The sequence below is a fragment of the Tetrao urogallus genome (assembly GCF_951394365.1).
Source record: "Tetrao urogallus genome assembly, chromosome: 18".
Taxonomy (NCBI): Eukaryota; Metazoa; Chordata; class Aves; order Galliformes; family Phasianidae; genus Tetrao; species Tetrao urogallus.
This window is the reverse complement of record NC_136831.1, coordinates 10,589,627-10,606,336: the sequence shown is the minus strand read 5'-3', so window position 1 is coordinate 10,606,336 and position 16,710 is coordinate 10,589,627. Positions and strand designations below refer to the sequence as shown.

Here is a 16,710-nt window from a genome sequence, read left to right as displayed (position 1 = left end):
TATATATCACACAGCATTTTAACCTTCCCTGCATGTTTGTTTCAAAAACATTTGACATGGCAACTAATGTTTGTTAAAATTAGTTATAAGAAGAAACATTGTCTGAGAAACAATAGAATTACGTGTTATAACTCACTCAGAGTAGGTGATATATTACTATTTTACTCTATAAATGCTGGTTCATACAGTGAATAAACCATGTTCGTATTTATTTGTGCAGTGTATTTTCATAATGACATTGATTATTAAACTAGTTTTATTTTTTGAGTTTTCTGCCAATATATCAATACTGTTGTGAAAATTCTTTATTTTCTACTGTTGTTTCCAGTCATATTCTAATCCCAATGTTGCTTAATTTACATTATTTTTATTTTTTATTTAATTTACATTTTACATAAATGTGCTATCATTTAGCCTATTAGAAATATATAAAGGGAAGGCATTGCTTCTCATATTTGTGAAAGCTGATGTTACTGGTTTTGTTCTGCAACTCAACTTCTAACATCAGGCTAGCAAAACTATTTAGTATTGTTACTTCTAATTTTTGGAGTGCTCTAGCAAAATAGTCATTTCTTTCTTATTCTAAATCTATGAAAAATTAAAAGCTTTCTTCCTCATCTGTACTGTCTTGAAATTTGTGAGAGTTCTCAGAATTTAAGGACAGAATACCTCAGTGTTAATCTCCTCAGGGAAATTTTCTTCTTTTTTTTTTTTTCTTCCCATTTTATTTATTTATTTTTGAATATATACCTTTATTTCAGTAAATTAAACTGATACATATATTAATGTGTTGAAGTTAATTCCAATTCATCCAAATAAAAATCATATGCAAATTTAGGGAAATAATCTGTGAAAGAAGTATACAAGGCAATGAGCACAGCTGAACAGGTTTGCTTTACACTGAAATTGTTACTTCTAACCGCTTGTGCTACAATTATGTGTGAATGTGCTGTAAATATTGAAATTTTGCTCTTTTTTTTCTGTTTTTCTTAAAAAAAAAAAAAAATTACCAAGAGACACATATTCTGAATCTAGAGCTTCTCTCATGTAAATGGATAGAGAACTGATGCACTGATGCAGATCTCTGTTTTCTGAGAGTCTTTGAATCCAAAGGATGCCTCAAACAAAGCGCCAGTCAGTGTTAACTGAAAATCTCCCTGTGACTTCTGTGTCATTACAGTTTAAAGAAATTAAAGAGATGCAAACCTTATTACACAGTAGTCATTTATGAAAATAATAGGTAGATCACAATTATTCTGTTAGCAAACTTGGAGGTCTATTATAATAACCTACTTCTTAGAGGGGAACTTTTAGCAGTGCCATCTACTGCATCCAACGTATTTTTAAACAGTGGGGTCATCTTTGTGCAGCTTTGTGCACCTGAGCGAACCAAACGAATGTTTGGAATGGAAAGACCTCTCCAGGAAGGTTTGGTAACATTTCAGTGTCAATGAACTGAAGTGAAATGAACTGAAGTGTTCACAGGCTCTACTCTGCAGAGACTGACAATTCCAGAAAGAAGTGAAATTGTCATTTGTACCTGGAGTGCTCCTCATTCTTGTTAACTAAAATTCTTCATGGATGATTCTCAGCAATTTCTCCAGAAAATGAACCAAACAAGCAGCCAAGTAGTCAACATGAGGCTTTCTCTGTGTTTCTTTAGCTGTTTAATGCATTTGTTTATTAGAAACAGAAGTGCTATCCTTAAATCAAGCAGTCCTTTCTACAAGTGCGTCATCATATCTTTTGCTTCTTTAAATGAGGTTCACTGACCAAGGAGTATCTGAAGAATCTCCCCTGGCTCTCAGCATTTTGAGGCCCAGATGAGGGAAATGTCAAGAAGATTTGTATTTTGGAAACATGCATTCTTTTCTCATGGCTGCTGTAAATATTCTCTCCTTATCTTGCAAGCCCATCAGATGATGAAAAATTATAGACTTTCTGCTGCCTGGAATTTAAAGTAGGGTGTCTGGAAATTAGTTGAGAGTCTCAAAGCAGAGCAGTGAGCAAACAACATCTTGCACAGCCAAACCATGCAAGAATGGGTGGTTTCAAAAACAACTAGATAACATTCACTGTTGTTCTGTTTTGAACATGCATAAATACTACTTTTCTTTGCTTTTTGGTAAACTTGTGTTCAAAAAATAGCTTACAGGTGAAGTTCACACCATAGGGCACCCTGGTTTATTTCAGCTCTTAGCACATTATCTGGCTCAGACAAGTACCACTGTACACATGTGAAAGGTGCTTTCTGAAAAGGGTCTAATCCAGGTGAAAGAAAATGGATTTTCCCTGGGGAGCTGAAAATTATTTGGTGCAAGAATTATTTATTTTTTTTTTAACTTTTGTTTGGATTGTCTTCCCAATTTTGTCATTAGAGTATGTAACATTTTCATCCAGTAATGAATTGTTCTGTTTTGGTGACACACACTGACATTGTTCTTGGACTACTTGCCTGCCTCTGGCTTCTGAAAGCCCCGGTGTTCAGAAGACCAAATGGCATATTATACAGAGACTGCTTTGACTAATGTTTCTTACACTGGATAAATAATGATCAAAGTATCATGCTGATACAGAGCTGCAAGCAATATTCTTTCTCTACTGCTATTGTACTAGTTGGGCATTACTTAAACAGCCCAAATCTGATAGGGTGCAAAGCAATTTTGCATTTAGCTCTTCTGTTTTACCCATTCCTTTCCCAAACAGCATTTATCAAGTAGCTCTCTGAAGGCCTCTGCAGTAGGAGAGCATTGTATGAATAAGATGAATCAGAAAGACAGACATTTAAAGAGAAAAAGTTAAAATTACAAGTCCTCTCAGGATAACAGTAATTCTTACATTAACAAGATTTTTGCCACAGATGCCCACCTCATCCTCGGCGCAGCAGTCACTTCATGTGAAATCATTATTAACATATGTTCGTCACTGGGAATTACTACTTTTTTTTAATGTAGCTTTTAATTTATAGCAGATTTTATCTTAGCTTTTTTTTTTCTTCTTCTCTTTACTAGCAACTATATATCTACACTCAAATTTCACCCTTTGAAGATAACAGCTAGGTCTCTTTTCTCCGTATCAGTTTTCTGGTGCATCTCAGGTTCCAGGGTTATTGATCAACAGCCAGCTGAATGTGAGCCAGCAGTGTGCCCAGATGGCCAAGAAAGCCAATGTCATAGAATCATTGAATCACAGAATGGCCTGGGTTGAAAAGGACCATAATGATCATCTAGTTTCAGCTATGTGTTCTCAGCTATGATCAGCTATGTGCAGGATTGCCAACCAGTTTCTTCACAGAAAGGGTGAATAGCCATTTGAAAAGCTTGATCTTGAAGATCTTTTCCGATATATGTGTTTCTGCAGTTGCAGTGCTGTGCATATCTTATAAATGCAACTCTGCAGGGAGCAGCTGAGAGAAGAATTGATTTTTCAGGCACTCCAAAGAATCTGCTGTCATCAAACTGCATAAATCTGAAGTCAAGCCTGTACTGCACTGCATTAATAAAAGAGAGATTGTTTTTTGTAGTGCTTTTAGTTGTATTCTCTTTGAGCAGATAAGATCAAAGCAGTTATTCTAGATTGTATTCTTCAGAAATCTAGTTTTTCAGAATTTAAAGGCCTTTTTGATCTCTCCCTAATGATAACTGCAACAGGAAGATCCAAGCTTCCAGGTTTGAAAATATCTAATATGAAAAAAAGAAATATTCATTTGTATGAGATGTTTTAAATGGAGAAAACTCTTTTATGGATAAAAATAAGCATTCATACTCCATTTCATTTTGTAAAACTGTCCACTGCCCAGGCAAAAACAGCACAGTGTTAGTGGAGACAGGCAAGAAAAAGTAGAATGAATGATTGTAAGTTCTCCAGAAAGCTGAGGAATAGAAATGCATTTATGGCATGTTTGCTGTATTAGAGGAAGAAGTGGCCTTTCAGTTTCTGAAATGGAGTGCAGAATGAAGTGGGGAAGAGACAACAATAGCTAAATATTACTGTTTATTCATTTCACTTCTATTCAAATTATTACTGAAGTATTCAATCAAGTAAGCTTGATTATCTTCAAAAATACTATAAAAATAAACAGCCCACAAAGTTGTTATCAATCAAATTCCTAAGTTAATCCAGCAGAAGGAGAAATGTAAATACATGAGAACAATTAGCTGACCTTGGAATGAAATGACTATAGAAGCTTCCTCCCAGGGAAGAGAGGTCTTTTTCTCCCTGCTTACCTAACTTGCCTCCATTCTGCTCCTTGCTTCCTCGCTCCTCTCCTCACCTCTTAAATTTGTTAGTTGATGGAAACTTGTCCTCTAAAAGACCACTAGACTAGCTGGTTTTCTCCATGTAAGACTTTTTTTACTCACAGGCCAAAGGATCTCTGCTGGAAAAAACAACTACTGGATGGAACAAATACAAACAGGAATGCCTAAAAATGCTACAGGAAACAACTGTAGGTACTGGTAAGTGTACAAACAGCAAATAAAGATATGTTAAGCAGCATAGCTAAAAATGCAAATATTCATATAATGTTATTTGATTCACAGAAGTGTGTGACTCTTAAGTTTTAAATGTAAACACCAGTTTTGTAACTAGACCTACAAATACGCAGTCATGAAGTAAATGGCTGCCTTTGTCCTCAGCTACTTTATATTGAAACAAGCCATAGAACAGCTGGTCCTGAGCTACTGCTGTGATACATCACAGACTACAGACTACTAGCTGAGAGGTCCTTTGGATGAAGGAGACCTGTGTTCACTCCCTTTTTCAGCCTGAAGGAAGACAAGCAATTATTTCTGGAAATTTCTCTAAGCATAAGATAATGTGTCATTAAAGGAAAAGAAGATGACTCCCATTCCTCCTTTAGAAACTGAGCCATGGTGGACAAAAACACAAAACAAAGGAGGCAAAGCAACTGGGGTTTATCTCTTTTCACAGAACTGCTTGTGTATTTTTAATGCAGCCCAGAACACAGCTGGCCTTCCGGGCTGCAGGCGCTCACTGCTGCCTCATGGCCAGCTTCTCGCCCACCAGGACCCCAAGTCCTTCTGCGCAGGGCTGCTCTCAAGCACATCTTCCCCCAGTCTGTATCAGTACCTGGCATTGCCCCCACCCAATGGCAGCACCCTGCACCTGGCCTTACTGAACCCCATTGGGTTCCCATGGGCCCACTTCTCCAGCCTGTCCAGGTCCCTCTGGATGGCTTCCCTTCCCTCCAGTGTATCGACTGCACCGCTCAGCTTGGTGTCATCACAAACTTGCTGAGGTGCACTGGATGCCATCGTCTGTCATTGGCGAAGATGCTGAAGAGCAACTGTCCCAACACCGACCCCTGAGGGACACTGCTTGTGCCTGGCTTGCACCCTGACACAGAGCCATTGATCACAGCCCTTTGGCTGCAACCAGCTGGCCAATTCCTTACCCATCCAACAGCCCATCCTTCAAATCCGCAACTCTCCAAGTTAGAGAGCAGGATGTGGCGAGGGACCATGTCCAAGGCCTTGCAGAAGTCCAGGTAATGACATCCACTGCCCTTCCCCCATCCACCAACGCCGTCACTGCATCATAGAAGGCCGCCACATCGGTCAGGCACGATCTGTCCTTGGTACAGCCATGCTGGCTGTCTCGAATCATTTGTCTCATGTGCCTTAACACAGCTTCCAGGAGGATCTGCTCCATGATCTTCCCAGGCACAGAGGTGAGGCTCACCGGCCTGTAGTTCCCAGGTCTTCCTTTCTACCTCTTTTAGAAATTGGAGTAATATTTCCTTTTTCCAGTCACCAGGGACTTTACCAGACAGCCATGATTTTTCAAATATGACGGAGAGCAGCTCGGCAACCACATCAGGCTTCTACCTCTTTCAGAACCCTAGGATGGATATCATCTGGCCCCATAAACTTGAATGTGTTCAGTTTCATGAGGAGGACTTGCTCCACCATTACAGTGGGACAGAAACCACTCCCCACACTCTCACCTAGAGACTCACGGTCCTGGCAGACATGGGAAGCCTGATCACCCATGAAGACTGAGGCAAAGCACTCATTGAGTACCTCAGCTTTTTCTACGTCTGAGGAAGTCAGCTCCCTGTTACCTTTCACCAGAGGGAGAAGGAACACTCTCCTTGGCCTGTCTCCTCCTGCCTGTGTACCTGTAGAACCCCTTCTTGTTATCTTTCACATCTCTTGCCAAGTTCAGCTCCATCTGCGCCTTGGCTTTCCTAATCCTATCTCTACACACATGGAGAACAGCCCTGTATTCCTCCAAGGATACACAGCCTTGCTTCCACCTTCTGTACATTTCCCTCTTTTCTCTCAGGTTAAGCTGCAGGTCCTTGCACAGCCATGACAGTCACCCGCCTTCCCTGCTCAACTTCTGCTGGAGGATGGAGAGCCATTGTGCTCTCAGAAGGGTGCCCTTAAAGAGCTGCCATCTCTGCTCTGTGCCCATCCCTTAAGGACAGTTTCCCAGGGGATCCCACTCAGCAGTTCCTTGAGCAGCCGGAATTTTGCTCTCCTGAATCACAGGAGACTAACTCTGCTTTTTGCCAGGCCCGCATTCTTCAAGATCAGAAACTCCATAGAGGCATGGTCACTACAGCCCAGGCTGCCTCCAGTCTTAACCTCTCTAATGCTCTCCTTTGCATTAGTGAGCACCAGGTCCAGTAAGGCTTCACCTTGGGTTGGCCCATCTATTACCCGGACCAGGAGGTTATCCTTAACAGACTCCAGGAATCTCTTGGATTGTCTGCCACCCACTATGCCGCTCTCTCAGCAGATATCTGGGATGATTGAAATCCCCCAATAGGACAAGAGCCCACGAGTGTCACACCTCCTGCAGCTGAAGCAAGAAGGCCTTGTCAGCAGGCTCCTCCTTATCAGGTGGCCTGTAGCAGACCCCAACCACTAGATGCCCTTTACTGGACCGATCCTTGATTTTTACCCACAAGCTCTCAACCTGATTGTGGCTGTTTGTCAGATACAGCTCTTAGCAAAATGCAAAAGCAGAGTGTGTTGTGGTGGGAAGTGGCAATTGCAAACAATCCAAATGACCCAGGAAGCCAAAAAGCAGTGACACATAGCAAGATGTCAGAAGACAGTGGTTTGTAAAAGAACTATACATACTCAGAAGTCCAGTTTTCAAGGAATAATGTAAAAACTATTTTTCTCCTGTCAGCCTACATAATTCATACTTGTCATAACTTCCTGAATTCTGTACCTCTGATGAGATATGAGGGAAAGGAATAATAAGAATGCGTCTATAAATGTTAACAACTGTGTGGGTCATAAGGCAGATGGAGCTCAAAGGTATAGCAAAATCATTAACAACTGTCCATGTGTTTTAGCAAAAGCACCCTGAAAAGATTCCAGTGAGAAAGTACACAAGTATCCTTGTTTCTTCTTCCCACCAAGATCATCAAAGAATTGCTGATCATTATGGAAAACAAAGCAGGATATATTCTTCTGCCTCCGATGGACAGAAAGATGTGAAGCTCAGAGATGAGAACTTTAACTTCTCCTAAAAAATGACAGAAAGACTGAAAACTAGAAAACCCAGAAACTAGTACAACCAGCAGTGTTGAAGTGCAGTTTGAAGTGTTTTGTCTGCTCCTTATGTCCTGTGAGTGATGTGGTATCTGTGAAGATTAAAACTGATGGAGTTGATCTGATAGGCTGCCAGCTCCCAATCCATTATTACTGAGAGAGCAATAGAAGTCACTACCAGAGAAGATGATGATTATCTAAGCTGAGAACTGGTGTCACAGGGGTCATGAAAAGTGGAATATTTTCTATTTGTCAGCAGTCTTTGATGTACAGCAACTGAGAGCACGGCTGGAAGCTGTTACATTTAGAAAACAGAGGTCTTGGGATGATTTTCTACAACACTACTAGCTCATGGTAAAGCGCGTGAAACATGTTGCTTATGTGTACTCAAGGCAAAAAGAACAGTAGCTATTTCTGCCCTGTTCAACAAACATGGTGCAATGAATGCATGAAGTCTGTTACATTTTCTAAATACTCTTCTCATGCCAGTGCACAAGTGATCGTATGTTGTTTCCATATGATAGGATTGATATTTACTCCACACTGAATGAATCCACATGCTTGCAGGTTACTTAAAATGGTACACGATGTTTTTCATGATCATCCATTGTTTGAAACATTTTTTGTAAAACATCTATTCGCTTCTCTCCCCAGGGATACATTGTAATGGGACTTTTGATCAGTTTGTTTGCTGGCCATACTCAACCCCAGGAAAAGTATCCGTTCCTTGTCCTTTGTATTTGCCATGGTTGGAAAATGGTAATGTAAAAGTTGTAATTTTTCTTAGAGTTTACGCTGGCAATCCAGACACATGACAAATATTTCTGGTCTATTTTGTGACTCGTGTCTTCTTTTCATCTCTTTTCTAACTTGACACACAGAATTACAAGCAATATTTAGTTATTTACATTTTTTTACCCTTATTTACCACTGATGGAGTTTTGTGCTTCATCTCTGCGCTGTCAAAGCAAAATTTCCAGCAAAAGCAAGAAGAATGTATAACTGTACAGTCAGGCCTTGATTGGCAGTAACAGATTTGGGGTTCAGCTTCTGGGATGCCGACTGATCCAAGAGATTAAGCACTGGAATGGAAGAGACAGTCTAATGGGTCTGAGCAGTCTGCCCTCCAGTGCAAGGTGCTGCACCAACAGCAAGTGGTGCACTGAACAAAAGGGTTTTCCAAGCTGTGCTGTGCTGGACAGAGTGGAGCAGGAAGGCCCTCCTGGAAGGGAAAAATAGTAACATTTGCAGGAGCAAAGCCATCTGAAAGCCTTCCTTTTCTACAAAAGAAATCCAAAAGCATTCTTACCAGCACAGTCTAGTGATTCTGAATCCTGCTTAGTTTTTCTTAGCTACATACAGTTTTTGTAGTCATATTTGTAATACCTCTTAGAAGAACCAATTGTGCTTGTGTTTTTTGGTTGGGAATTTACCATGGGCTGCTTATCTTAGCTTTCTCCAGTCCACCCCACAAAAGATTTAATCAAAAATGTCATCATCTGTCTTTTCTGGGGCTGTTGAGCTCCAAAGCAGAGAAACCAACCTTTATCTATTCTCTCAAATACCTGCTTCTTCCAACCACTTGTAACAAATTCAGCTGTTCGAAATAAACATGGCAGCATCTTACTTCCCTCCCTGTAACTGAGACTCCTTTTTTTTTTTTTTTTCCTTTTTTTTCTTTTTCTGTCTGAATTTCTACAAAAACAACCTGTAAGACATTGCATCATATCATGAAGCAATGTAATCGCAATGGGAAATACTAATACTGATTAGAATTAGGTTGGAATGCCCCAGTGTCTTAGGAGGAGTGTCACTGAGACAGCCCTGCTGTCTGTCCTGGTAGTTCTGTGGATCTGGGGTTACCTGTGGTCCTCTCTTCTCCTCTTCACGTTTTCAAGGTACAGCTGTGGTTATCCTGGAACACAACTTGGACTTGAACCAAAAATGCTTGTGGGCTTGAGATAGATTTTTTTATGATTTGGTATCATTTCACTAGAAAACTAGAGTACTATAGAACTAAGATTTTGGACCACATTTCATAGGAACTCCTTATTTTTATTCAGTGATTAAGTATCTGCTCCAGTTAAGGTCCACATAAATTTTAGCCCCTTTTCCTGGCTCTAGAATCCCAAGGCCCATCCTCACAGTCAGGCTCCTGCATGGCCTTTCTGAAGATTAGAGTATACAAAGCGTTGCCAAAATTCTCCCTAATGCTAATACAGAAGAGCTCACAAAGCATTATTTCGTCTCTCCCACTTTGTATCTGGCATTGGTCAGTTTACTGTCTCTAGAGCTAGCCTAGCAATGAAGTGGGACCACAGTGCAACATGGCAATTTCTGAATGAAAGCTTAGGAAGGTGATTCTCTAAATAACATAAACCCTAAGATCCCTCCTGACCTGATCTGACATGAACTTCTGGGATCCCTTAGCTTTTTGTCCTAGACAGGAACTTTTTCTTCTCTGATATGCTTTTACTTTTTAAAGAGATATTTGTCATACTACATAAATCATGTCCATAAAGAGTCTCCATCTCTGTACAGTATGCCAGAGTACTCGTAAACATGGAGGTCATTTCCTGCTTGGGGAATCTGTTAGAATTCCACTACATGTTGGACAATAAAATGTGCACTGAACATGAACAGGCAATCATCACACAAAGCTCCTGCGCCTTCACAGCAAACTGTGCTCCAAAAACAGTTCTCTCAGTTCCAGTAATTCAAAGTAAAATTAGATATTCTGGTGGTTGCTGCTGTATGGCAACTGTTATGATATCCCCTCTTAGCCGTCTCTTCTCCAGACTGAACAGCCCCAGGTCTCTCAGCCTTTCCTCATAAGGGAGATGCTCCAGGCCCTGGCCATCTTTCCCTGCCTAACCTTGAGCTGAGGAACCCACAACTGGACACGATACTCCAGATGTGATCTCACCAGAGCAAAGCAGAGGGGAGAACCTCCCTCACCCTACTGGCCACACTCTTTGTAATGCACTATACATCACTGGCCTTCTTGGCCTCAAGGGCACATTGTTGGCTCATGGTCACTCTGATGGTCACCAGAATCTCTAGGTCCTTCTCTGCAGAGCACCTTTCCAGCAGGTCAGCACCTGTCCTGTACTGATGCATGTGGTTATTCCTCCTCAGGTGTAGGACACTTCATGTGCCCTCTTCACTTTTTGAACCTCATAAGGTTCCTCTCTGCCCAACACTCTAGTCTGTCCAGGTCCCACTGAATGGCAGGACAGCCTTCCAGTGTATCAGCCACTCCTCCCAGCTACTCCCATCAGAACATGCTGACGGTGGACACCGTCTTTTCTCCTGGGTCGTTGATGAAGATATTGAGGGAAGACTTGACCCAGCACTGTCCCCTAGGGAACACTAGATAAAGGCCTCCAACTAGACTCTGAGTCACTGACCATTACTCTCTGAGCTCTGCCATTCAGCCAGATCTCAGTCCACCTCACCATCCACTCACCTATCCTACACCTTGATTCACAACAAGGATGTTGCGGGAGATGGTGTCAAACACCTCGCTCAAGTCAAGATACACAAAATGCACTGCTCCCTCCCCATTGGTCAAGCATGATTACCCCTTGGTGAATCCACATTAACTACTCCTGATAACTTTCTTCTCTTCTAATTTCTTGGAGATGGCACCAAGAACAAGTATCCATCACCTCCATCACCTCTCCAGGGACAGAATTGAAGCTAACTGGCATGTAATTTCCCAGATCCTTCTTCTTGCCCTTTTTGAAGACTGAGGTGACACTGACTATCTTCCCTACTTTCTTCTACACAAATGTGAAAAATATATTGTCAAAGACAAAATAAAAGATGTGGGTTTTTGTTTTTTTTTTGTTTTGATTGTTGTTGGTTTTTTTTTTGTTTTTGTTTATTGTTTTTTGTTGTTGTTGTTTGCTTGTTTTGTCTGCATTTGAGCAAAGGTTTATTGCTATAGTGTAAAGAGAAATCCTTAGAATGTTCATGAAAAATGAAATCTTTATTTTTACCTGTAAGACTAAACTCTATTTACTTTCAGGAAGTGCAGGAAATGTATACAGAGTCTGCTTAGATGAAGGAACTTGGCAAACGAAGGAAAACTCCACAGACATTTGGCGTGACAGTTCAGAATGTTCTGAGAAAAATAATCTCCAAAAAAATGTAAGCATGATGTTTTATACCATGGTTTAATCCTTTAATCTTCGTAATCCCTTCTTGAATAACTGATAAAATATTTCGGTTGAATACCTGCAAAAGATGTTCAGATTTCATTTGGATTACCAAACTGAAAACTGCTAAGAAGAAGCAGAGGAAGAAAGATTAAGGAAGGAGATTCTAGCTTTAGATTAGAGAAATTGTTTTCTGTTTAGAGTCCAGCATTCACATGTACTGAGTCCCTCCTAATAAAATTGAAATGAAAAGCCTGCGACTTGTCTAGCAAATAGCTCAGAGGACTGGAAGTCGGCCAAAGCCAGACTCCCAACCCCTGTGACCTCCTGAGCCTTTTAGCATAGCAGTTCAAGCTGGAAACCAGGGATCCTGATGGCTTGCCACATTGCCCAGCTACCAATGCCTGGCAATGAATGCAACAGTTTCAGATAACAGTAAAGCACGTGACTGAACAGGTTTCAGCTTCTTGTAACTTCTTTTGCCGCACTGTTTGGCTTGCTGATCTCAAAATGAAGTCTGTTTGGAGAGCAGTATTATTACTGAACACTTTATTAATTTAGCTTTTGTTACTTTGGTAAATGATACTAATGTTTATTACTTTATTGATTTTATTTTTATTAGTAATTCATTGATCGTGTATTATTTATTAAGCAAGATTATTTCAGGATTACCAAGACCTTAATAAATTCTTTATACAGTGAATATATGGTTTTCCAACCTCACAGTTTATTCAAGTGTGATAAACTTGGAGTACTTTGTTTTTCTGCAGCCCGTTGACTATCCTGGATTGTAAAGTTGTGGGTGGAGGACTGCCACTTTAATTCATCAGGTGTGACAGCAAGAGAACAAGAGGTTTCTCTGAAAGTTTTAGCCAGCTTTCCAAACAAGCCTAAATGTGTGTTTATACCATGTAATTATATTTAGTCAAAAGCCACAAGCTGTTAGGAATAACCCAGAACTTGCATCCACCCACATCTGATGAATCAACTTCATTTCATTTGCTTCAGATTTGAAAAAATGTCACAGCCAATACAATTCATCCTGTTGGAATGTTTTCATGGAGCTGAGTGACTAATGAACATCCCTTGGGAATCTCCTGCTGTGCCTCTGGGCATCCTCTCCAAGGCTTCCACCAGCAGGCACAGCTCACTCTGCTATCCAGACAGTGCTTATTAGCATAGGCTGATTTAGAGACAATTAGCTGGCAGGAGGAGAGTGTGATAATCTGTGGCTGTATGATTAAATCACACAGTTAACAGCAAAGGTAACACAGTTAACAGCAAAGGTAGCCAGACAAACCCCAGCCCAAATAAAACTCCTTAACATCTGTGTAGTATTAAGAAGCAGGCAGTCTATTTCAATCACTCTGTAGATACAGTTGCCTCTGAAAATTGTGCTCGGAAGAGCAGTGTGCGTCTTGGCTCCCCAGATAACACAGCTATTGCATTTCAGTGCAGGGGTGGAGCTCACTCTGCACTTATTAAACGTTAGGATCCGTTTCATTTATGTGATTGTTTTAATGATTAATAGTCATTAAGACTCAAAATTGGATTTGTGCAAGAGAAATCTGCAAATGGGTCCTTGACTGCCTTCAAATCTGAGAAGAAAATTAGTCTGTTCTCCAGGGTCCAATTGTCTTGTCTCCCACAAGGTTTTCATGAGAAAATGTAGGGAACAGATATCAGAAATTTGCCCTGGCTATGCTGCAACACAAATAAATTGGACTCGAAAGCTTTTGATTTATATTCATACCCTACTTACCTGCCTGCATATACATATGCAAAGCTCCTCTTTCTTTTTTTCTTTTCCTAGGAAAAAGAACATAAATTACTTACCACACTACAGTTGCTGTACACCGTAGGATATTATCTTTCTCTCATCTCACTTGTCTTAGCTCTCCTTATACTTTCTTTACTCAGGTTAGTATGAAATTGCATGCATTTTTAAATATAAAACACAATATGCATATTGTTGTTTTTGCATAGTTGGATTTCTTATTTCTGATGTAAGTTATGGAGGAAATTCCTGTATAAAATCAATCAGTGGCAACAATATGACTGTAATGGTATTTTTTATTGTTGCTTTCTTTGGATTAAATATACTCCACAGGATTTATACATTTTCTTCCCCACAGAAAACTTCACTGCACAAGAAACTACATCCATATGAATTTATTTGCATCTTTCATCTTGCGTGCCACGGCCATTCTTATTAAAGACACTGTACTCCACAGGATTTACTCCAAAAGACCCAATGATGAAACTGGATGGATATTATACCTCAGTCCTGAGGTAACTTCTTAGTTGCTAATAGTAAATGTGTACTCCCAGTGGCCATAACAATTACAAATATAGAAGTTTGCCACATAGCACCAAGTTTTAAGGTGTTTGTTAGTTGAGATTCAAATCTCAGGCAGTCTGGAAAAACGTTTATAAATCATAATGCACTCATTAAAAAAACAACAAACATACTAAAAAAAATCTATAGATATGTTTACACACTTTTACTTAAGCAAAACAGTTTTTTCACGCTTGTAGCCTTAGGAAGAATTCAATACATTTTTTCAGCACTTACATAAGAACTCTTACATTTATTCATTCTAGGTATGCATAGCAAAATGCAACGTACACAAATACTGCATGTAACACTGTGCTTCCAAACAACGCATTTACTGTGAAAGTACATGAAGGGGAAAACAGTTCAAAGGTTTTTCAGCACTAGGAAAATGTGCAGATTTTCAGAGTCACTACTGACCACAACAGCCATTGCAGAGTTACTTTCACAGAATCCCATATGGTTGAATTGGAAGGGACTTCACAGCCTCCCCAGCCCCATCCCTGCCATGGATTGGCTCTCCGCCCAGCTCAGGCCCATCCATGGCCTTTGGGCATCTGCAAGGATGGGGAACCCACAGCTCTCAGGGCAGCAGTGCCAGGACCTCATCACTTCTGGGTGAAGAATTTCCTCTTAGTAGCTAACCTAAATCTCCCCATTTAAAGTTTAAGACCATTGCCCTTGCTCTGTAGCTATCAGATCATGAAAAAAATTGGTCTCTCTCCTGTTTATAATCTCCCTTTAATCACTGGAGAGCCTCAGTGAGATCTCTTTGAAGCCTTCCCTTCTCCAGGCTGAACAAGATGAACTCCCTCAGCCTTTCTCCATAGGAGGGGTGCTCCAGCCCCTCTCCATGGCCATTCCATGGCCATTTCCATGGCCATTCTCTGGACCAACTCCAACAGATCTGCATCCTTCTGCTGGGGGCCCCACACCTGGGCATGTGCTCCAGGTGGGGCCTCAGAAAGACAGAATAATTCTGCTGATCTGCTTGTATACCAGGAGCACTTATCTTCTAGTAAACAATAAAAGTAATACTCCTCAGTGCTTCCCCTTGTTCCCAAGTATAAACTCTTGGCATGAAATCTAAGTTGTTTTCAGAATCATAGTCCATCCTGTATTGGCAGGGATCCACAAGGATCATAGAATCATAGAACTATAGAGTGGCTTGGGTTGGAGGAAGCTCCTGATTCCACACTATCCTAATATCAATTCATATTCCAACATTTCACCAAATGCTTTTTGAACTCTGGTTCTGCCCTTTTTTTCTCCAAAGGCAGAGACAAATCCAACCTAACTGCATCACATGTTTACCTCTATTCCCAGAAAGTCCAGATCTCCCAAAATAACAGCAGCTCAGAATCTTGAAGTACATATGACTGAAATACATGTGTATCACAGCCACTTACTGGTTTTAAAATGATTGCTGGGAAAATTAGGATTTGTCAGAACTTCTATGTATTACAGTGGTTCCTGGTCTTTCATTCCTACAGATTTTAATCATTTGCAGAACCGCTCAGTTTTTCATGCACTATTTTGTTGGAGCAAATTATTTTTGGCTATTAGTAGAAGGAATTTATCTGCATACGTTATTGATTACTGCTGTGTTCTCAGAAAGAAGACTGCTGCAGACATATATAGTGATAGGATGGGGTGAGTACCTAACAATTTCAAAGTTCTTGATTCTGTGGTATTTTTTCAAGTCATTAGTGAATATTTTGTAATGAAAAGAGGAAAAAAATGTTTCATTTTTGTTCTGAAACCGGCATTTCTCAATAGAAGTATACTAGAAGTGACATGTTAGTTGCAGCTCTGTTTGATTTGAAGTAATATCTTGGTTTACCTGAAAACAATAGCCTAATAGAATGAGAAGAAAATTTACTACATTTGGTAATATTCTCTACCAGTGTAGAATATTAAAGCATTATCAGCACCTTCAATTTCTTCATTTGAATTAGAGCATTTATGTGGTCAAGATATCTACACATTAAGAGCTTTGCTTTTATGTATTCACCTTCTGAGCTCAGCAAAATTTGCTGAAGCTCTAAAGTGTGCTTTAAATTAGAGGACAGTTCAAAACACTACATGATTCAGATCCTGCATTTCAGACATTTTTCATGGAAGAAAGACAACACAAAGGCAGTTACAAGCATTTTAACAATGTTGTGTAAATTATTTTCTCTTTTCCTTTTTTCATGTGAGTAGCGCATAATTGGACAATCGTGTTTGTTGCTCACTTATCATAATTCTGTATACAGGCTGAACAAAAGGAAAAGTCAAGGTTTCCTAATTCCCAATAATGATCTAAAATCTACCCATACAACTTGCAAGTCTTAGAAAGTTTTTTATGAAGATTTAAAAATGTAATTCTAGACAGTGTTTAGGCAGGTTTAGTGCAAGACTGATTCATAGCTGATGGACTGAACTGAGGAGGATGATAGGGTGGATGGAATAGAATATCTGCCGATCATAAAGCTTTTATCTGTGTACAGATTTACTAGCTCACTCACACCATTCAATTTACTTTCTCAAATGTATAATTGCATATCCAGTACTGTAGGATACATATATATCTGTATATGCATATATGAATGTATATATATATGCTTATATATATATATATATATATATATTTAAAACAAGAAAAAGAAAAAAAAATGTACTAAGGAAAATTATT

At 39.9% G+C, this 16,710-nt stretch overlaps 1 protein-coding gene across 1 annotated transcript in view; it reads left to right on the top strand.

The window, feature by feature from the left end:
• GLP2R (glucagon like peptide 2 receptor) overlaps positions 1–16,710 on the top strand; it is a gene marked incomplete at both ends in the record, with an annotated part of 30,498 nt that overhangs the window by 148 nt on the left and 13,640 nt on the right. Inside the window, 6 exons of the mRNA XM_079544437.1 lie at positions 4,364–4,457; positions 8,190–8,294; positions 11,569–11,690; positions 13,512–13,618; positions 13,834–13,990; positions 15,527–15,686. Of these exons, the coding sequence (XP_079400563.1) occupies positions 4,364–4,457; positions 8,190–8,294; positions 11,569–11,690; positions 13,512–13,618; positions 13,834–13,990; positions 15,527–15,686 (745 nt within the window). The remainder of the gene's footprint in view (positions 1–4,363; positions 4,458–8,189; positions 8,295–11,568; positions 11,691–13,511; positions 13,619–13,833; positions 13,991–15,526; positions 15,687–16,710) is intronic.